The sequence below is a fragment of the Myotis nattereri genome (assembly GCF_964212035.1).
Source record: "Myotis nattereri genome assembly, chromosome: 2".
NCBI classification, from domain to species: domain Eukaryota; kingdom Metazoa; phylum Chordata; class Mammalia; order Chiroptera; family Vespertilionidae; genus Myotis; species Myotis nattereri.
The window spans coordinates 205,018,173-205,040,603 of record NC_138076.1 but is presented as its reverse complement, the minus strand read 5'-3'; the positions used below and the strand labels follow the sequence as shown (position 1 = coordinate 205,040,603).

The window sequence follows — 22,431 nt, the reverse complement described above, 5'->3', positions numbered from 1 at the left end:
TGTTGGGGTGCATAAAATTTATGAATGTTATATCCTCTTGCTGGATTGAACCTTTATCATTATATGATGTCTCTCCTTTGAGAACACTTCTAAGTCATGAGCATTAACTGCAGAACAGTTTGGAAAGTGCACTACTCTGTTTGTGGCCTACTGTGCAATGTCGGCCAAACCACAACTCTTCCTGACCTGGGGTTACCCATCTATTAAGATCATATAATTTTTAAAAAGAGCAAAATCCTGTAAATTACTAGCTACTTTACAAACTTAGATTACCTGTGACAGATAAGGAATCATTTTTTTAAAACCTTTTTTATTACCCTTTCCAAGGAGATCTGCAACGGGAGCTTTATACACTGCAGACTGGAACGGCAAGCTCTCTGAGCAGCCTTGTTGAGCTACCACTAAAGGAATGTCAGGTAGTTGGAAATCAGTTTTGCTTCTGTCACCACACATGGAACATACATTTTTAGGCCAGCTTTTAAAACTGAGTTAAGGTAAACAAAACAGGAAAATTGCATGATCCTCATTAAGACTCCATTGGTGTGTCTGAGCTCCTGCTTCCAAAAGGGCCATTAATTGATGAATTTCTTGTATTACCAAGAGCAAGCCTCTCTCGTCTTCCAAATGCTTCATTTACTAGAACACAAAGAGTTAAGCAATTACCAGATCAGAAAACTAAAATACTCTTATATAAAAAGAGAAAAATATGAACAGTAAGTTTTTCTATTCTAAGGTAGCTCCAGGAAGGGAGGGGCCCTTTGAGCAGAGCAGATTTATTCATCCTGGGAGGGTCATTCTTTGAGGCCATGCTACATTTCCTTCCAGTTTTCCCATTAAGATCTTTCAAATTTAAGTTTTAGCATATAAAGATAATAGATATTTTTAAATGGCCTACATTTTAAAGTCTAAAGACAAAATTATTTGTGAACATAAACATTTCTAAATTACATTTAACCCTATTCCTAAGCAGACTATACTATAGGATGACCACAGGGTCTACCTTTGCTGCTTATTTACAGAACTCATTCAGAAAAGGCAGGAAATTGAGATTCTTACCTGAAGACACTGTGCTTATATCCCAGACCCGAAGCCCTTCTTTCTGACCTCCAAAGGCATAAATAAATGGCAAATCAGGGCAACAGGCAGAACAGAAGAGAACTCCCTGGGGAGAAGAGAATAAGTCAGTGATTTCAAATGTAGTTCAGTCAAGTTGGAAAGAAATTATAATAGGAAGCCAGACAAGTTCTGCACGATGGACATTCTGTGAGGATGTATGTATGCTTGGGATGACCACTCAGGTCTCTTACCTCCATTATCATTCTGTCTATTATGGATTTCCTATTACAGCTAATCTGCTAAGCACTTTTAATTCTTTTTTAAGGAATGATGGTGATACCAGAGGTCACTACTAAATCATCTTCAAATTTTTTTAATGTTTTCATTTGTTACTGATAACACGTGTATCATAGAAAACAACAAAAAGTATAAAAACGACTTGGTAAGATAATCACTGTTCATGTTTTGGGATAGGGTCTTCTAGATTTAAAAATACACATTCAAGCACTTAAAACATTTAAATATAAGCATGGATGGCACTATAAAAATTGCTTCTGTTACCTGCCTTTCCACAAATATTTACACACACATATATTCACTTTTAAACAGTTACAGTGTTCTGTGTCTGCAACTTAATTTATATAACTCAGTGCCTGGCACACAGTAAGTATGCAATAAATATTTGCTGAATGAATTCATTATTTCTAATTTTTTTGCCACTACATAATCAATTTTATTAGTGTAGTCAGAACTAGTTATGCAAAGAAGTGATAAAATGATCACTATGGTGCCATAAAGGTTCAAGATTTCCGGGGACAGTATTGATTTAAGGTAAAATGTGATTTTAGGGTAAAAAATAGTCATTGATTTCACCTTAAACTATCCTACATCATAAATCTCACCAAATTTGGCTAAGCTCAAAATGAACTTCCCCAATAAATCAGTATTTAATGCAATGGCTCCTGGAGAATGACAAACAATAGAGGTCAGAGACAGAAAACAGCCTTACCATTTTCATGTCCCTGGAGTGAACCAGACTTGGCCTATCTCCTAATACGTCCCAGATCTTCACATATTTGTCTGCTGATGCAGTCACAAGGCAACCCTTGATTTGACTGCTGAGATCAAGACCTAAAGGAAGATTAGTTCACAGACTCTAATGACTCTGAGATACACATTTACTTCATCCTAATTGAAGAGAAATGAAATACTAGTTTTGCTTACCAGAGATTTCATCATTGTGTGCATTAAGTGTAAAAATTGGCTTATCTGAACGTGCATCCAAATTATATACAAAGCCGTCATCTGTACTGGCCTGGAAAGAGTAGAAGATGAGCAAGATCATGCTATATGACAATAAAATTTAACAATGGGTAACAGTATAAATTATAGTGAAAGTCAGGCATATACCCGACTTACCTGAGGGATTATTAAACATTAACATGGACAGAAAGAATTTACTTGTAGATAAGCTGAGTTTGCTCTTACATGGACTAATTCAGCTGATACGTTCATTACACAGCTGGGTGTAAGTGGGAACCTATGGGATGGTATGGACTAGGTCACAGTGATGGCGAACCTTTTGAGCTCGGCGTGTCAGCATTTTGAAAAACCCTAACTTAACTCTGGTGCCGTGTCACATAGAAATTTTTTGATATTTGCAACCATAATAAAACAAAGACATATCTTTGCTATTTATTTTATATATTTAAATGCCATTTAACAAAGAAAAATCAACCAAAAAAAACGAGTTCGCATGTCACCTCTGACACGTGTGCCATAGGCTCGCCATCACTGGACTAGGATTACAGAGGTGGTAGGCACATTCATGAGAACAGGGGACACGCCCTTGGGATGCAGAATTAAAAGACCAGTGTGTTGGGGGCGGGGAAGGAGGTGGAAGAGGGCATAGAGGGGATAAATGGTGACGGAAAATGATAATAAAGACCAGTGTGTTGGGGGTGGGGAAGGTGGAAGAGGGCATAGAGGGGATAAATGGTGACGGAAAATGATAATAAAGACCAGTGTGTTGGGGGCGGGGAAGGAGGTGGAAGAGGGCATAGAGGGGATAAATGGTGACGGAAAATGATAATAAAGACCAGTGTGTTGGGGGCGGGGAAGGAGGTGGAAGAGGGCATAGAGGGGATAAATGGTGACGGAAAATGATAATAAAGACCAGTGTGTTGGGGGTGGGGAAGGAGGTGGAAGAGGGCATAGAGGGGATAAATGGTGACGGAAAATGATAATAAAGACCAGTGTGTTGGGGGCGGGGAAGGAGGTGGAAGAGGGCATAGAGGGGATAAATGGTGACGGAAAATGATAATAAAGACCAGTGTGTTGGGGGCGGGGAAGGAGGTGGAAGAGGGCATAGAGGGGATAAATGGTGACGGAAAATGATAATAAAGACCAGTGTGTTGAGGACAGACGCATGGAAAGTACGGTCATTAAAGTACAGGGTGGGGAGGAGCTCACAGAATTAAGAGGGAGAAGGGAATAACAAAGAATGTCAGGGAAGCCAAGGAAATAGGGCTTCTGAAGAAAGGCAAGATGAATGCTGTCAATATTTTGGTGGGGAGAGTCAATCATATAAGGACTGAAAGGCAGATTACAGCCCTAGCTGGTTTGGCTCAGTGGATAGAGCATTGGCCTACAGACTACTGAAGGGTCTCAGGTTTGATTCTGGTCAAGGGCACTTGCCCGGGTTGTGTGCTCGATCCCCAGTGGGGGATGTGCAAGAGGCAGCCAGTCAATGATTCTCTCGTCATTGATGTTTCTCTTTCTTCCTTTCTCTCTGAAATCAATAAAAATGTATATTAAAAAAAAAAAAAAAAAAAGGCAGATTACAGTGGGTTGTTACACTTTCATGTTAGGGAGGAGAAACAAAGGAATTAAGAAACACACCTAGTCAAGGATGGGAGAGAGACTTGAGCCAAGACCAAAAGCCAGTAGAGGAAAAAGAGAAAGGATAATTGATATAGTCTTCAAGACTGGGCTGTGGATGGGGATAAAAACAAGGGAAGGAGGTCTCATCCTTTGAGACTAAACCATTTTATTTTGATCACTTCCCATTTCCTTAAATGTGATTTGAGGACTGATGACCATTTGCTAGCAAATAACCTAAGGGATGCGTGTGCTTGACTGTTGACAGCGAACATACAACTGGGACTTCACTCCTGATCCAGCTCAGGGTAGCTCAGCTGGGAGCGCTGTTATTATTAAAACTGTCCACATATTTTATCAACACTGTTTTATACAGACCTCTATCCCTCACAAAGCCCTACATATTTCCTTTAGGAAAATTAGGAAATATATGGGCGTAGAATTCTTTAATTACTCTTCCCTTCTGGATGAAAGCTGGGATTTCATTTTCCATGGATTGAAATGTCAATGGAATCTTTGGATGCTACATAGAAAACTGTCATCCTACAGACATTGAGGGTATTTAGAGAAACATCTTATACTTTTTCCTATCTGGGAGACAGTGCTATAGTCATTAAAAGAATATTAACCATGTCAAGTATTTTAAAAAACACAATAAAATGATCAAATTACAACTTGGCACACTTTGGAATGGTTGGAAATTAGCAAAATTATTTACATTTACTATTTTTTTGTGGCCGACTCATTAATCTCTCTCCAAATCACATTAATACAGAAAAGCTTTTCAGAGAGCCTCTCTATAATAGAATTACAGAAAATAAGTATAGTAACCAGGATAAGCAAAACAGTACTATGCATGATCTTACCAAGAAATGACAAGGTGAAAAATGATTCCAAGTCACTCTCTCAATCTGCCCGCTGAATCGCCACATTCGATGGCTGTCATCTGGACTTCGGCAATCATACAAAGCCACTGACCTGTACACATAAAGGCAAAGGTAGGGTTTTCAGAGTTCCAGTTCTCCTATACATTTTAAGTTTATTATTATTATTTTTAAAAAAAATATATTTTATTGATATTTTACAGAGAGGAAGGGAGAGGGATAGAAAGTTAGAAACATCGACGAGAGAGGAACATCGATCAGCTGCCTCCTGCATGCCTCCTACTGCGGATGTGCCTGGAACCAAGGTACATGCCCTTGACTGGAATCGAACCTGGGACCTTTCAGTCCGCAGGCCTATGCTCCATCCACTGAACCAAACCGGCCAGGGCTTAAGTTTATTTTTAATGACATGGTAATTAAACACTGTGAAGTCAGGATCCAATTATTTAAAGCCTGCTTTGAGGTTCCAAAATAAAGTAGAAAAAAATGAGTTGATAGTCACTGATTGGTGGACTCTGTCACTTGAAGGGACTGGTGGCTCTGGATGTAATAGTGACCATGACCTTCTTCAGGTTAAATCCTCCACGTACAAAATGAGTTATCTGTATTTCTTTCTTTTTTTAATTTAATTTTATTTTTTATTGCTTAAAGTACTGCAAAGAGTATTACATATGTCTCCTTCTTTTTCCCCCTCCTTGACATTTCCCTGGCCTTCCTGAGTTATCTGTATTTCTTTCTTTTTTTATTTTATTTTATTTTTTATTGCTTAAAGTATTACAAAGAGTATTACATATGTCTCCTTCTTTCCCCCCTCCTTGACATTTCCCTGGCCTCCCCGAGTTATCTGTATTTCTGAAAAGACCAGGACAGTTTCTAACTTTCCCTTCCCCAGTTGTGCTCAAAGCCAGATCACCCCTGTTCTAGTCGCACTTACTCTGCTCAAGAAGGTTACTTTGTTGGGGGAACCTATGGATACTTCTCTAATTTTGCATGAATCCCAACTAATAAATGTAAGCATAACACTCTTCAAAAGGAAGCACATGGAATGAAAATAAAGACTCAGATTTCTGTTTCTATGCGCTATCCTTCCCATCTCCAGACCCAGTCTGAGAGAAGCAGCACACATATGACTGGGAGCTCCCCTGTAGTAATTAGTGGGCCCAATTCTTCACCTCTCCCTACAGCCATGCCCTCTGTCAGTGACGTGGGAATTCTTTCCATAAAGGCAGAGTTCATTTCTCATACCACGTGATCGGTTTTGGCCAAGAGACTAGACATAAGTGTACTAGCTGTGAGTCTAAGTCTCAAGTGGTCTTGACGTCTCTGCTTGAGTTTCTGACCTCACCATAACCTAGCCTGCTGGTCTCAGGAGGTGAAACGGGGGCGGGGCGGGGGGGGGGGGGGCGGCCAAGTCTCCATGGCCCAGAAGAGCTATGACTAAATACAGAATAGATTAGCTCAGTCTTGCAGAGGCATATGAAAAAATGGTTATTGTTTTAAGTCACTGAATTTTGGGATGGCAGGTTTCATAAGCAATGGCTAACTCCTAAACCCTCTAAAAATCAAAGTAGTTGCTACTTAGGAACTACACTGTCATGACACACCACATTCCCTTGCAGGTTGAAATGACTAAAATTGTAAAGGACAAAGAAGTATTACTAATAATTTAAACACATAGGTGCCTCAGCAGTGCTTTCTCTCTGAGCATCAAGTGATGCTTTCTGAGTTAGTTCATGGGGATAAAAACAGTGGTGATAACTCCTGAAATGCAATGCTTTCTTACTTATCATATGATCCAGAAATCAGAGTCTGTGCTTCAAATGGATGAAACTGCAGAGTCTGGACCTAAAAGGAAAAAACAAATGAATAAATCTGCTTGTTTGGTTTTGGTAAAACTGCCTAATACTTGGTGAGAATCAGTTTGGCAATTTTTTTTTTTTTAATAAATTTCCCCTGAAATTTAGCCCTATTTAAAGGAACATAAATGTACTGCAAGATCAAAAGGACAATTTCCAAATAAAGGTTGACACTTAAGACATACAACAGCATTCCCCAACTTGCGTTTGGCTTAATGTATATCCTTCAAGTGTTAAAATATACTCAGGAGAAAAAGGAGTGTGGTCAAACATCTGGGCAACTCTACATGCTGTGGAGGCCCCCACAGTGTGCATTTTAGGAGTCTCTGCCAACATGTTACAAAGCACGAATGTTCCTAGTCACTGCACCTTTCTGCACCTGTGGTTGCATCGCAGCTGGGTAACTATAGCTATCACACAGGCCTTCGGGAAGATCCACTGAGATAGCATGTAAAAGCTCTGATTCACAAAAAGCCACTTATAAATATTTGGGATTATTTGTAGCCAATATTTGTCTCAGATTTTTAAGAATCCCTTTGACCGACTAAATCATCATACCTTGTCTGTGTGTACAGCAAGGCTAGCTGCTGGTTTTCCCAAGGACATATCCCACAGAATCACAGTGTTGTCAGCTGATGCACTTGCCAGCACATTTCTGAGAAAGGGAGGAAACAAGTCAGGTAATCTTTTAAAGATCAAGAGCATTAAGTGTAAGAATTTCATTTACAATAGCATCAAAGAAGAAAATACTTAGGAACAAATTTAATAAAAGAAATTCAAGACATACGTCTTGAAAACTATAAAAGATAATTCAAAGAAAGGATATCCAAATTAACAGAAAGATACTCCATGTTCATGGACTAGAAGACTTAATGTTAAAACAGAAACACTGTCTGCCATCTACAGATTGACCTACAGATTAAACCAATCCCTTTCAAAATCCCAGCTGACATTTTTGCAGAAAACTGACAAAAGCTGGATTTAAACTTTATTTGGAAATGCTAGGAATCCAAAATAATCTTAAAAAGGAAGAGCAAAGTTGAATAAAATGAGATTCTGATTTCAAAACTGACTGAAAAGCTACATTGATCACAACTATGTGGTGCTGGCATCAGATTAACAGTAGAATGAAGAGTCAGAAATAAACCCTAATTTATGGTCAAGGGTGTTAACGTTATCCACCGTTCAATGGGGAAAAGAACAGTATTTTCAACAAAGGGATAGCCGCCTGCCAAAGAATGATGCTAGAGCCCTGGTCCGGTAGCTCAGTTGGCTAGAGCAGTGGTCGGCAAACTCGTTAGTCAACAGAGCCAAATATCAACAGTACAACAATTGAAATTTCTTTTAACTTAAATTTTTTAAACTTAAACTATATAGGTAGGTACATTGTTATTAACTTAATTAGGGTACTCCTAAGGCTTAGGAAGAGCCACACTCAATGGGCCAAATAGCCGCATGTGGCTCGCGAGCCGCAGTTTGCCGACCACTGGGCTAGAGCATCCTGATATGTCAATGTTGCAGGTTAGATGCCCAGTCAAGGCACATACAAGAAATCAGCCAATAAATGCATAAGCGGAACAAATTGATGTTTTTTTTTCTCTCTCCCTTCCTTTCTCCCTCAAATAAAATTTTAAAAAAATGACGTTAGAGGCTAGCTGGTTTGGCTCAGTGGATAGCGCATTCACCTGTGGACTGAAATGTCCTAGGTTTGATTCCATTCAAGGGTGCATGCCCAAGTAGTGGGCTCAATCCCCAGTTGGGGGCGTGCGGGAGGCAGCCAATCAATGATTTTCTCTCATCACTGATGTTTCTCTCTTTTCCTCTCTGAAATCAGTAAAATATATATATATACTAGCGGCCCCGATCATGCACCGGTGGGGTACCTCAGCCTGGCCTGCACCCTCTCACAATCCAGGGCTTCAGGGTGTGTCCAGCCTGTCTCACCCAGACCCCAGCAGCAAGCGAACCTACCGGTCAGAGCATCTGCCCCCTGGTGGTCAGTGCCTGTCATAGCTACTGGTCAAACGGCCGTTTAGGCTTTAAATAGATTTAAAAAGTGACATTAGACCCCTATCTCATACTATACACAAAAAGTAATTCAAAACAGATCACAGACCTAAATCAATAGCCGAAACTATAAAACTCTCAAGAAAATAGGTATAAATCTTCATGACCTTGGGTTAAGCAATGGTTTCTTAGACATGACACCAAAAGTGTAAACACTAAAAGAAATGAACTGGACATCATGTACATGCAAAACTTTGTGCTGCAAATGACACCATCTCTAGAGAGTGAAAAGACAACCCTCAGAATGAAGGTCTGCTTACCGGATCAGCTTATTCCAAGAAAGGTCCAGGACAGCATCAGTATGCCCCTCTGCGGAGGAACTCTGTAATTATTAATTACTTTTTGTATCAAAGTCTCCCCAAATAAAACTAATTTGAAAGATTCTTTAAATCTTAAGATTATTGTTCTGATCTTAAGACTAAGAAAAGGAAGCACCTTGTCTCTCTGTTACTTTATAGGGCCATGATAAAGAATCTTTAGAGGAGAAACTACAGTAGTTCTTAATATACATGATATAATTCTACAAATACCAGCTCCCCTCCCCAAAACTTAACAGAGTAAAAGTAAAAGCTACAGGAATTAATACATGGATATTTAGAATTCAAAATACTGAAGGTTAAATGGAAATTTTTTGAAGTTCAAAACTAGCATATTAGTGTGAATCATTACTATAAAGGAAATCATGAATAAAGTGTTAACAGGTTTTATGTAGATACCAATTTTTCCTTTGATGAGCTTTTTGAAACTAGAACAGGGGTGGGCAAACTTTCTGACTCGAGGGCCACAATGGGTTCTTAAACTGGACCGGAGGCCGGGACAAAAGCATGGATGGAGTGTTTGTGTGAACTAATATAAATTCAAAGTAGACATCATTACATAAAAGGGTACGGTCTTTTTTTTTTTAAGTTTTATTCATTTCAAACGGGCCGGATCCGGCCCGCGGGCCGTAGTTTGCCCACCCCTGAACTAGAAGCTACTGTAACTTTATAACTACCTGGCCTGTTTCACCAAAAGTGTCTAATTGAAAAAGAGTAGGATCTGGTCCCTCCTCCCCCGGCCCCAGTAAACTTAAGTTTGTCATTAGTTTAAATATCTGTTAACTTGCTTACCTTCTTTCCCTTCTTTTTCTTCTTTTTTGACAGCTTACTTCCAAGTGTGAAGACTGGCTCTAAAGAGTCCACTATATCCAGGTCCCACACTTCAATAACGGGGGTCATGTTTCCCACAGCAATATAATTTCCTGCAGGAGGAAATGTAATTATGACTTAAAAATGACTTCCTTCTGGCACCAGAGCCTTGTACGTAGTATGTGATCTGTCGGTATTTGGTTAAGGACAAGTCAAAGACAGGAAAAGAAAATTACTCCTAACAAAATACACAACACTGTAGAGCAGCGGTTTTCAACCTGTGGGTCACAACCCCTTTGGGGGTCGAACAACCTTTTCACAGAGGTCGCCTAAGACCATCGGGAAACACATATGTAATCACATATTGTTTACAGTAGCAAAATTACAGTTATGAAGTAGCAACGAAAATAATTTTATGGTTGGGGGTCACCACAACATGAAGAACTGTATGAAAGGGTTGCAACAGTAGGAAGGTTGAGAACCACTGCTGTAGAGTAATTGAGCAGTGGCTGAGAGCAGCTGCTCTAACTTTCCTTTGCATACACACCACAGTGCATGTAGTAAAATGCAGATTCTATTCAGGAGGTCTTGGGTGGGGCCCCACCCCTGCATTTCTAACCAGATCCCAGACTATGCCAATGCTATGCTGCTAGGTTCTTGGGTCACAAGAGCTCAGTAACAAGGCTCCATCTCTTGGCTCTAGGTCAGCCGTGGGCAAACTACGGCCTGCGGGCCGGATCCGGCCCGTTTGAAATGAATAAAACTAAAAAAAAAAAAAAAGACCGTTCCCTTTTATGTAATGATGTTTACTTTGAATTTATATTAGTTCACACAAACACTCCATCCATGCTTTTGTTCCGGCCCTCCGGTCCAGTTTAAGAACCCATTGTGGCCCTCGAGTCAAAAAGTTTGCCCACCCCTGCTCTAGGTCCTCACTTAGCTAATAACAATAAAACCCCAACCTTCCAACCTTCACGGGACGTTGTGAGGATAAGGATCTGATTAGATCAGGAATGTGTACAGCTTTGTAAATGAGATGTCAGGTTATAGTATCAGACTTTACCCTGGTTAAGAACAAACAGGGTAGGGCAGTGATGGTGAACCTTTTGAGCTCGGCGTGTCAGCATTTTGAAAAACCCTAACTTAACTCTGGTGCTGTGCCACATATAGAAATTTTTTGATATTTGCAACCACAGTAAAACAAAGACATATTTTTGATATTTATTTTATATATTTAAATGCCATTTAACAAAGAAAAATCAACCAAAAAATGAGTTCGGGTGTCACCTCTGACACGCACGTCATAGGTTCGCCGTCGCTGGGCTAGGGCCACCAGCAGTGTGAAGCTTTGGCTAAGAAGACTGACATGAGAGCCTTGGGCTCTTCACTTTACCTTATTTGGTGTTTTCTGAAAAGGGTCTTGTGCCTGAACTCTAGCTGATAACATCAGACACATTATGCCATTTTATACTGTTCTGTTGTTGTTGCTGTTGTTATTCCTCACTCGAAGATATTTTTTCCACTGCTTTTTAGGGAGAGTGGGAAAGAGAGGAAACGACAGAGAGAAACATCGATGTGCGAGAAACACATCGATTGGTTGCCTCCTGCACAAGCCCTGACCAGCCTGGGCCAGGGAGGAGCTTGCAACCAAAGTACGTGCCCTTGACCGGAATCGAACCTGGGAGCCTTTGGTCCACAGGCCGACGCTCTATCTACTGACCCAAACCACCTAGGGCAGTGGTCGGCAAATTGCGGCCCCTTGAGTGTGGCTCTTCCACAAAATGCCACGTGTGGGCGTGAACGTACAGTGCGATTGAAACTTTGTGGCCACACTCAAGGGGCCAAAGAGTTGCATGTGGCTCATGAGCCACAGTTTGCCGACCACTTGAGCTAGGGCTATACTGGTTTTTTATGAGACCATCATACAGTTCTGCAGCCCAAAATGCTTTCAGGCCCTGTTCTTCTGCCTATCTGAATTGTAGAGACATACAGACCAAAAACAATGACATGATTGTATTTTAAGAATTATATAACTAAAACTTCATAAAAGAATATTAACTTCATAAAACATCAATTAATTCTGCAAACATTCATACAGAATACCTAACTTAAGGGGCTAGGAAAAACACACAGGACTAGGAACCACTGTGCAATCTTAAGTTTTCTAATTACCAGTAGAATCGTCTGGGCTAGGATCAAAATTCAGCCATTCCACACTCAGAGGGTATGCAGACAGCAGTATATCATGGTGTACATAAAAAGAATCTTCTTCTTGATTATAAACTGCAAAGATTGGAAAAGAAACTTTATTGTATCAGAATAAGAAATCACATCCCACTCAAAAGAACACTCTCTCCCTATTAAAGCTGCAGGTGCCACATGCGTAAAAGGAGACATATTGGATGACATTAAAGGAGATGCCCAAGTTGTTACTGCTAGGTAAAATACCCGCATTTCTAATATACTGCCATCACCTGGTGTGCCCCAACTGGGGCCAAGAACACTGACAGAGGATTGACATCTGCCTGAATACACTATATGCATGCTCACGGCTGCAATGGTCCTATCTTCTGGCTCACCCATTACAGAAAATAATCACTCATGAGGTCTCCGTAGGAGCAGTCATGCACTGCGGAACAACGTTTCACCATCAACAGACCGCATATTTGACAGCAGTCCCCTAAGATGATGATGAAACTGAGAAATTCCTATCATCCAGTGACATCGTAGCTGTCATGATGTGCAGTGCAATGCGTTACACGTCTGTGGTCATGCTGGTGTAAACAAATCTGCACTGCGAGTCATATAAAAGTACAACACATGCATTATGTACAATACATAGTGCTTTATAATGATAATAAACAATTATATTTCTGGTTTATGTACTTACTATACTTACTACGTCAGCGTGTACTCTCGCTACTTATTAAAAAAAATCCACAGTATGCTGGTTAATCTGGCAGCAGCCTCATAGAGCTCGTGTTGACTATCTTAATTGCATCATTTCCTCCTGGGCTTGACTTAATTTCATGTTTTGTTCAGTAGAATGTTGTACACGTGACCTGCAGCCTAGGCTATCCCACGTGGCCCGGGTGTGTGGTGGGCTCTAACATTTAGGTTTGTGAAGTGAACTCTAATGTCTGCACAAGGACAAAATTGCCTAATTATGCATTTCTCAGAACTTATCCCCTCATTAAGCAGAGCATGACTGAAATTATTATTTTATCTTTTAAAGGTATAACTGGTTATAAGTCGAGAAAAACAAATAAAAAACGGGACTGAAGAGAAATAACTCATTTAGAAATCTAAATGCTTGGCAAAATTACTACATTAATCTTGAAAAAAGTTTATGATGGCCAATGATGTAAATAAAACTCCTGAGAACACTTTTTGGGAATATGGCAACTATAAGACTTAACTCCTTCATTAAGAGGAAAAACGCTGTTACACTCAATGACTAAGAAGTCTTTTAAAAACATTGATAAACTAGAGCCCCGATAGTCAGAAATTTCCCCCAAACATGCTTTTTTGTTAGAAGAGTTGTCAATACTGTAGCCTAAGATTTTAATTCATCAGACCTCTGCTTCTGGGACAGATTTGCATCAGCCGATTCCACATACTGCTCTATCTTATCACTCAGGATGAGAACGCATGTTCAAAACGACTAGCTTGTGGTCCTATGAGAACCTCAGCTTGGTCAATGTATTCAGCCTACATTTTAAATAAAAAGATGATGATGCTTTAAAATGATCTCCTAATTTTAACCATATTAGATCAACATTCAGATAGGCTTTAGAATGCAATTTTGCAAATATTCTTGAATAGAGATTGCTGGATAATTTGGAGTGTCACACTAAATCCGAATAAAATATATAAGGAAGTAGGAATACAACTACTTTAAGTTCTCAACTCCTCTCTGATCCTCACTAAATTAAAAGGAAATACCACAATAAGTTCTCACATGAGAACATATAAAAATCAAGTGATGACAAACTGCAAGTTTTGTTTAAAATTAAAAAATTTCACCAACGTGGTTTTCACATGAAATACATTAAGAAGTTCGAAGATAATTAGAATAACTTCATGTTGAAATATCTGCAATTTAAAGCTCTTTTTATTTTATAAACTAGAGGCCCAGTGCGCGGATTTGTGCACCAGTGGGGTCCCTCTGCCTGGGCTGCACCCTCTCGCAATCCGGGACCCCTTGGGGGATGTCAGATAGCCAGTTTTGGCCCGATCCCCACAGGCCCAATCCAGACAGGAGGGAGCCCAATCCCTGCAGGCCCAATCCAGACAGGAGGGAGCCCAATCCCTGCAGGCCCTATCCAGACAGGAGGGAGCCCAATCCCTGCAGGTCCTATCCAGACAGGAGGGAGCCCGATCCCCACAGGCCCTATCCAGACAGAAGGGAGCCTAATCCCTGCAGGCCCTATCCAGACAGGAGGGAGCCTAATCCCTGCAGGCCCTATCCAGACAGGAGGGAGCCTAATCCCTGCAGGCCCTATCCAGACAGGAGGGAGCCTAATCCCTGCAGGCCCTATCCAGACAGGAGGGAGCCTAATCCCTGCAGGCCCTATCCAGACAGGAGGGAGCCCAATCCCTGCAGGCCCTATCCAGACAGGAGGGAGCCTAATCCCTGCAGGCCCTATCCAGACAGGAGGGAGCTTGATCCTGTGCTTTTAGCATCTGTCCCCTGGTGATCAGTGTGCGTCATAGCGACTGTTAGTTCATTCAGTCGCTTAGGCTTTTACATATAAAGATAGATCGCAATGGGCCATGGGATAAAAATAGCCTATTCAACAGACTTCCTGTACATAGCCTTAAAGATTGTGAAGAGTTACAGAAATTCAACATCATAAATACAATGACAGTAACCTGGAAGATGCCAATAAACAATAAATTTAAAGGTTGTAATTTTCAAAGTGTGCAACAGTGCTTAGCCTAACAATCTCATTGAAGCTTCAAAATTTAAGACAGGTGACTAGAACACAGTGGGGAAGGCGAGTATCTGGGCAGGGATGGACCTGTCTGAGGATGTGTGCAGAGAAACAAAAGGGCAAAGAAACACTCACTCAATTAGTGTTTGTTGATTAGTAAATAGCAACATTAGAATTTGTGATTTAAAAAAAAAAAATTCAAATCACTGCCCACTTCAGAGTCACAGGAGGCATCTCTGGCTTAGACACAAGCATTCCCTGAACTGGGAATGTGACCAAGATGTTCTGGTTCCTAAAGGGAAATGTAGATTTCTGTATAGGATTTTTATGAAGAAAAAAAATGTATCACAAAAGGGGCAATATTTGAAATGACTCTGGAAAAAAAAAGCAGGATAAAAGCCTGTCTGTTGAGTATACTCTTTGCCATACAAAGAAAAAGCAGTCAGGAAGGAGACAGAATAAAAAGCCAGGTGAACCAGTTACCTGTGGGTGATGGGATTATATTTTCCCTTGTGTTTCAGTATAGTTTTACATCCAGGTTTTCTCCAAAGAGGGGGAAACTAACAAAAATGTTTAAATGAAAGATTAAAAACCCTTGTTAGAACCTTCCAGGAGACCTATTTCCATAAATAAAGTTGGGTACCAAAGTGACATAGATGACACAGCCAGGCAAACAACCAGGAAATCTGTGGACTATGTAGGACTTAACCACGTAACAAACTTGAATGAGAGAAGACAGGCTCTGACGCCCAACCATTCATAACAGTAAGTATTATGGTTATTATTTTAACATCCCTAAGATAGACTAGGATCATTTGGTTAAGGGCGGCATTTCACTCACCGTGTACCTCTAAGTTGCACTGGTCCTGTTCAGCTCTGCCACAAACTATGAGATTGTCCCTGGGCTTAATCAAGAAATCGTCACGTTCATATTGCTCCTAAGTGGAGAGAAAAAAGTCACTGACTAGAAGCAGATATTCAGTGAGGTCTTTCAAACCTCAAGGAGCGTAATTAGAAAAGCCATGTAAATATTTACCGTATCTTTCAGAGTAACATAAGGATCTTGATCATTACTCCCATAGACTGTAAGACCCAAGAGAGATTCACCAAGTGTTTCAGTATCTGTAAGAATTCATAAACGGAAATGAATACAACAGTCACAAAAGCATTTTTTCTAAGGCATCCTATCTATAGACTTAGATTCCAGTGTCTGTTTCATAACTCTGGATCACCCATAGATGGGAAAGGAAATAGCGGATAATAAAAACAGGAATTTAAAAGCCATTTATATTTGACCTTGGAATGCATATCTGATAATCTCGGAATTCATAATCTCCCAATAAAAGAATTACATCAAAATGTGAAACTCCCTCAGAAGATATCTGAATTCTGCTGATTCTCTAGCTTGCTCTGTGTAATCATTATTCAAAAGCGCTGCAGAGAGGCGGCCTGGAGGCCCTAGAAATGCAATTACCTTAAAACACTGGCATCAACACAGAGTAAGTTTCCTGGTCAGAGCTGAAAAGTGATGGGTTTCAAAAGTTAAATGGGTTTCTTTATTGCAAGATTTCTCAGAACTTCTGATATGCTAATTTGCCTTATGAATCAGAAAGAGGGGTTATTATATGCCTTTTTTCACTAATCTTACCTCAAAATGGAATTCTTTTTTTTTTTTAATATATTTTTTATTGATTTTAGAGAGGAAGGAAGAGGGAGAGAGAGAGTCAGAAACATCAATGATGAGAGAGAATCACCGATCGGCTGCCTCCTGCACGCCCCCCACTGGGGATTGAGCCCGCAACCCGGGCATGTGCCCTTGACCATAATCGAACCTGGGACCCTTTAGTCCACAGGCCGATGCTCCATCTATCAAGCCAAACCGGCTACGGCAAAATGGAATTCTTTTATGGCATATCTGCAAGTTGATCCCAAGTAACATAAAACTCAAGGAAGATATTCTTAATTGTCAGGGGAAACTACTTTAAGGAGGTAGCACTAGTAAGTCTTAAACATCTGACAGGCAACAGACACAGGAATTTCTACTGAATGAGAAAGACGGGGACAATGACCTGCAGGGTGTGGAGCGTGAGGAGCATTTCCGAATGCGTCTCCTCAGGTTGGGTTCTCTTCCTCTCTGTATTCCCACTCTGTCCTCGCAGGACAGTCACAACCCGGGGTCCAGTGGAAAAACTACCCTCTGCACCTACTGAAGTGAACAGGCGGTCCCGACTTCAGATGGTTTGACTCAATTTTTCAACTTTCTGATGGTGCAAAAGCAATACGCATTCACTGGAAACCAGCGAGGCTAAGCTGCAATGTTTGGTTGGTGTAGTAAATGCATTTTCAAGTTAAAATATTTTCAACTTATGATGGCTTTATCAGGACATAGTCCTATGGTAGGTTGAGGAGCATCTGTACTAAAAAGAATGAAGGCTTCAGAGACATATAATAGCACTAATATTCACCAGCTGTGTGACACTGGCAGTTATTTCATCTTCGTAAGCCTCACTTTTCTCTTCTGTAAAATGGAGTTAATAATCCCTCTTATTGCAGACAAAGAAAAAATATGTTACAAGCGATTATACCCACTAGTTGCAATAAAATAAAATATACAATAGTATTTTTTTTTAGATCTGAGATTAGTGGGTTAGAGCTTAATTTCTAAACTAATTTAGGAAACAGGCTGTCTTCCTAAGTACTGAGCCAGATTATGTGACTGACATAAAAAAACAACTAGAAGCATTATCAAACACAGTAATTTTCAACTGGTGTGCCTTGGCACACGGACACGCTACAAGAATTTTTTAAAAACATGCAATATCTGACTATTTAGTTGGGGGCACTGACCTCTTTTCCCTTAGATTGTCAAATAAAGAAATGACAACAGCCAACACAACGCAATAGCCATCTGATGTGAATAAATCAAAATTATACCTATATTTTTGTCAGATCAGCAACAAATGTATTTTTGGGTGTGCTGCAGAATTTTTAAAATTTAGTAATCAGTTTACATGTGCCATGAGATGAAAAAGGTTGAAAATCGCTGACCTGATGCATTGAGTTTGCGATTAAATACCAGTATAAGCGAGTGGATTCTAACCTGGGTCGCCTTCCTCGTCATACCGATCGAGCTCGTACTCGGCCAGCTCATCATCATCCAGGGCCCTGTCGTCCTCTGGGTCGCCATCCTCCAGGGGCTCCCTGGGTCGTGCCTGGGTCCGTGCACTCTGCATGCCATCTCCTGAGGGCTCCCCCGTCACCTCTTCATCACTGCCGCCTTCTTCTCTATGGCAGTGAAAAAGGAATCACCCAATGGCACCTTCAATAACTAGACCACCTTGTCATCGTCACTTAAGATTTACATTTCATCCGGACTTCACTACAAACATCAACATGCCTAAACTTACTGTAACTTTTCCTTTGCTTCAGCAATAAGACGTTTTACTTCTTCTTTACTAAGCTCTACCTACAAGAGAGCAAACATTTCATTATGGTATAGTTAAAAACATTATAAGTCTTTGAAGTAAAAAGAAATTTGCAAACTAATGTAAAATGTAACTTTAAGAGACATCAAGAATCAAACATCAATCTAGACCAGTGGTTCTCAACCTCGGCTGCACATTAGAATCACCTGGGAATCTTTTTAAAATCCTGATGTCTGGGCCTCACCCTCCGGAAATTCTGTTTCTTTGTTACTAATGTTGTGGCCTCACCCCATAACAAAGAAACAGAATTTCCGGAGGATGAGGCCCAGAAATCAGGATTTTAAAAAGATTCCCAGGTGATTCTAATGTGCAGCCAAGGCTGAGAACCACTGATCTAGACTCTAAATTAACGTAACTGGAGTTTTCACAGGTTTGTAGAATTAAGATCCCTTCCCACCTGAAGCTGTTTAAAAGCCACATTCAGTCTACTCTGACTCTCTCCAGACTTTCTAAAAAAGACTGACCTGTATAAACTGCCTTCTACGGCAGCCCGCCTCACTGTCTTCTAACACTCCGACTCCTTGGCCACGTCTCCCCATTTGCCCTGTGGAGAGCCCTAAACAAACCACCCCGCCTTGGTCTCTGCTCTTTCTGTTCTCACCCATACGCATTCACTCATCATGCTGTGAGTTCCCTGCAAAGCTCATTCATTCACAAGACTAAAACTACCACCGATGAACTGACTACGCTAAACCAGTGGTTCTCAACCTGTGGGCCGCGACCCCTTTGGCGGTCGAACAACCCTTTCACAGGGGTCGCTTAAGACCATCCTGCATATCAGATATTTACATTATGATTCATAACAGCAACATTACAGTTAGGAAGTAGCAACGAAAATAATTTTATGGTTGGGTCACAACACGAGGAACTGTATTTAAAGGGCCAGAAGGTTGAGAACCACTGCAAACCTTCCCTTCTCTAGCTGGATATCCTGTTCAAAACAGAAGTCATTCTCTACTTCAAAGCTGCCATTCCCCCAATGCTCCAGTACCTTTAAAACACCCCATCACTGCTCAGCTGTAAGCTTCTGGAACACAGACACTGACTGGCCACTGTGCGCTTACTACTGAGCACACAGTTCAGTGATCAGCCCACTGCAGGGATGCCTGATGGCAGATGATGAATGAATCGCCCAGTTTATACCAAAACACCTCTACTAACATGGAAATCCTCCTGAGGGGTGATGCCCCACCGCTGGGCAGCTCCAGAAATGAAAGGTTCTTAAATTTAATGAAACAATACTTATTGTTCTAATTTCTCTTAAAGGTCTGAGTTTTCCTTGCTGGTATTTTGTAGAATAAATTCAATCTCTTCTTTCTAGAAACTCTTCAAGTAATGATTCCCAAACCTGCCTGCACATTAGAAACAGGTGAGGATCTTTTAATACATCCAGGCTGCCCTCCAGACCAATCAAGTCACAACACTTGGTCGTAGGGCACAGGCATCAGTATTTTCCAAGGCTCCCCAAGGGATTAGAACGTGCAGACGTTTGGAAATCACTGACTTCAAGTATCTAAAAAGGGTTATGTCCCCTTTAATAACAACTGTTAATTCCTTCAATAATTCTTTTAAATTTATGGTTTAGAGAGAGAGAGAGAGAGAGAGAGGAAGAGAGAGAGAGGGAGAGAAAAACATTGATTTGCTGTTCCCCTTATTTGTGTATTGACTGGTTGATTCTTGTGTGTATCCTGACCGGGGATCAAACCTGCAATCGCCAGCTAAGCAATCCGGCCAGGGCCCCCTGAATCATTTTTAATGAGATAATTTCCTGTCCTTATTCTATATATTCTACATATATATGCATTGATTGTCTACTGTAAGCCACACACCAGAGAAACTGACAAATAAAACAGTCTGTGCCCTGAGGCATGTACATCCATTGAGGCTATTACAACCCCTTATTGCTGTTAATTTCGCGTCCCAACCATTTACATTTCTATTACTTTTCTATCATCGTTGGCCCAATCACATTCCAACCGACTCCCGCCCCCCATTTCCTTGCCTCCTTTCCTTCACTGCACTCATCCATTTACGTATTACACACACACACACACAGACGTCAGCTCCCTACGAGCAAGGACTTCTCGTCCTGTTCATGCCTATTCCAGGACCCGGGCAGTGCCTGGCACGCAGAAAGCACCTGGCAGGTACCCGCTGAAGAGCTTCAGTCATCTTCACCCGCCTCTCTCTCACTCCTGCGGGCTTTCCCCTCCGGTGCCACGCCTGCCTCCCACCCCACTGCCCTTCATCTCACTCGAATCTCTGCAAGAAACCCCTCACCTACCTCCCAGCCTCAGGGCTGCTGCCCCCCACCCCCCAGCCTTTCTACAGCACGGCTTCACCCCGTTTACCCCTCCGAACCACAGCTCACCCCGTTTACCCCTCCGAACCACAGCTCACCCCGTTTACCCCTCCGAACGCACAGCTTCACCCCGTTTACCCCTCCGAACGCACAGCTCACCCCGTTTACCCCTCCGAACGCACAGCTCACCCCGTTTACCCCTCCGAACCACAGCTCACCCCGTTTACCCCTCCGAACCACAGCTCACCCCGTTTACCCCTCCGAACCACAGCTCACCCCGTTTACCCCTCCGAATGCACAGCTCACCCCGTTTACCCCTCCGAACGCACAGCTTCACCCCGTTTACCCCTCCGAACCACAGCTCACCCCGTTTACCCCTCCGAACGCACAGCTCACCCCGTTTACCCCTCCGAACGCACAGCTTCACCCCGTTTACCCCTCCGAACGCACAGCTCACCCCGTTTACCCCTCCGAACGCACAGCTCACCCCGTTTACCCCTCCGAACCACAGCTCACCCCGTTTACCCCTCCGAACGCACAGCTTCACCCCGTTTACCCCTCCGAACCACAGCTCACCCCGTTTACCCCTCCGAACGCACAGCTGCACCCCGTTTAACCCTCCGAACGCACAGCTCACCCCGTTTACCCCTCCGAACGCACAGCTTCACCCCGTTTACCCCTCCGAACGCACAGCTCACCCCGTTTACCCCTCCGAACCACAGCTCACCCGGTTTACCCCTCCGAATGCACAGCTTCACCCCGTTTACCCCTCCGAACGCACAGCTTCACCCCGTTTACCCCTCCGAACCACAGCTCACCCCGTTTACCCCTCCGAACCACAGCTCACCCCGTTTACCCCTCCGACGCGGGCCCAGGAGCGGGAGGCGGAGCTCCACACGCGCGCCCGGTCCCCGCTACCCTGATTGGGGTGTGGCTGAAGCCGTGGTGCTGTCAACCGGCCCTTGGGGAAGGGGCGACTTCCGACCCAGAGGAACCACGGCCCCTTCCAGCCCGGAGGCCCAGGTGTGCGCGAATCAGGGGGTTGGCCTTACCCGGGGGGACGGGGCGGGGGACGTGGGGGGAGACCGTGGGGAGCCGCAGCCCCAGTCACGACCACCAGGCCCAAACCGACCCACCCCGCCCGGCGAGACCAGGGCCGCGCGCCCGGGCCCAGGTTCCCCAGCGACAGCGGAGCCGCAGGGGCAGCCCCCCTCCCCGGAGGCGGCCTCACCTTGTCCGGCGTCTCCTTGGCCACGCCGCAGCGGACCCAGGCCACGCACGTCACCTGGCGGCTGCGGTTCATGGTCCCCAGTCAGGACACCTCACGGGGAGACGCGGTGCGGCGGGAGCGGGACGCTCGCCACCCTCTGGCCCACGCGCTCCGGGACCAGCTCCGGGAAGCCGCCCCCCGAGGAGCGCAGGCGCGAACTGCTTCCGACAGCGGTGGCCGCTCTGACGTCATCGGGAGGCGCCGAATCGGAAAGGGGTGGGGCCAGGGCTGGAAGCGGGAGCCCCTGGGCGAGGGTCCCACGTGGGGTGCGCTGGCTGTTTTGGGGGGACGTGCGTGGGCCTTGCGGCACTGTCCGCCTCTGGCTGGGTCTGCGAGCTTCATGGAGGCGAGACGTGACATTGGGACTTCAGGAGTCGGCGGCACATGCCACCAACATTTATTTTGCCTGTAGTTCCATGAACTTAGAGGTTTGTGGGGTGTTCCTTTTTTTTTTTAACTTTATCCAAAATGAATTTGTTATTTCAAGGAGGTACTTCTGCCGTTACATTTCATTTCATTCTTGGCTGCTTCTTTTCCACCTTAAAACCTTTAGCACCTATTACATAG

At 42.9% G+C, this 22,431-nt stretch overlaps 1 protein-coding gene across 1 annotated transcript; it reads right to left on the bottom strand.

Moving 5' to 3' along the window:
- Window positions 1-290: 290 nt before the first annotated feature.
- On the bottom strand, window positions 291-22,030 carry PWP1 (PWP1 homolog, endonuclein). Its single transcript, XM_081083368.1, has 15 exons — window positions 21,826-22,030; window positions 18,215-18,273; window positions 17,908-18,092; window positions 15,844-15,929; window positions 15,649-15,745; window positions 12,043-12,153; window positions 9,853-9,983; window positions 9,004-9,065; window positions 7,235-7,331; window positions 6,604-6,665; window positions 4,803-4,914; window positions 2,281-2,371; window positions 2,066-2,187; window positions 1,057-1,162; window positions 291-636 (listed from the first exon to the last, which is right to left on the bottom strand). Exons 1-15 carry the CDS (start codon window positions 21,895-21,897, stop codon window positions 527-529), a joined length of 1,503 nt encoding a protein of 500 aa, XP_080939494.1. The 5' UTR covers window positions 21,898-22,030; the 3' UTR covers window positions 291-526.
- Window positions 22,031-22,431: the final 401 nt, after the last annotated feature.

Excerpts from the sequence above, each read along its gene's own strand:
- PWP1 (XM_081083368.1), bottom strand. The coding sequence starts at position 21,897 with ATGAACCGCAGCCGCCAGGTGACGTGCGTGGCCTGGGTCCGCTGCGGC. Across the intron at positions 9,066-9,852 it reads AGAAAAAGAAGGGAAAGAAG|AGTTCCTCCGCAGAGGGGCA; the intron begins GTAAGCAAGTTA and ends TAATAATTACAG. Across the intron at positions 2,372-4,802 it reads TTTCACCTTGTCATTTCTTG|GCCAGTACAGATGACGGCTT; the intron begins GTAAGATCATGC and ends TACTCTTTCCAG.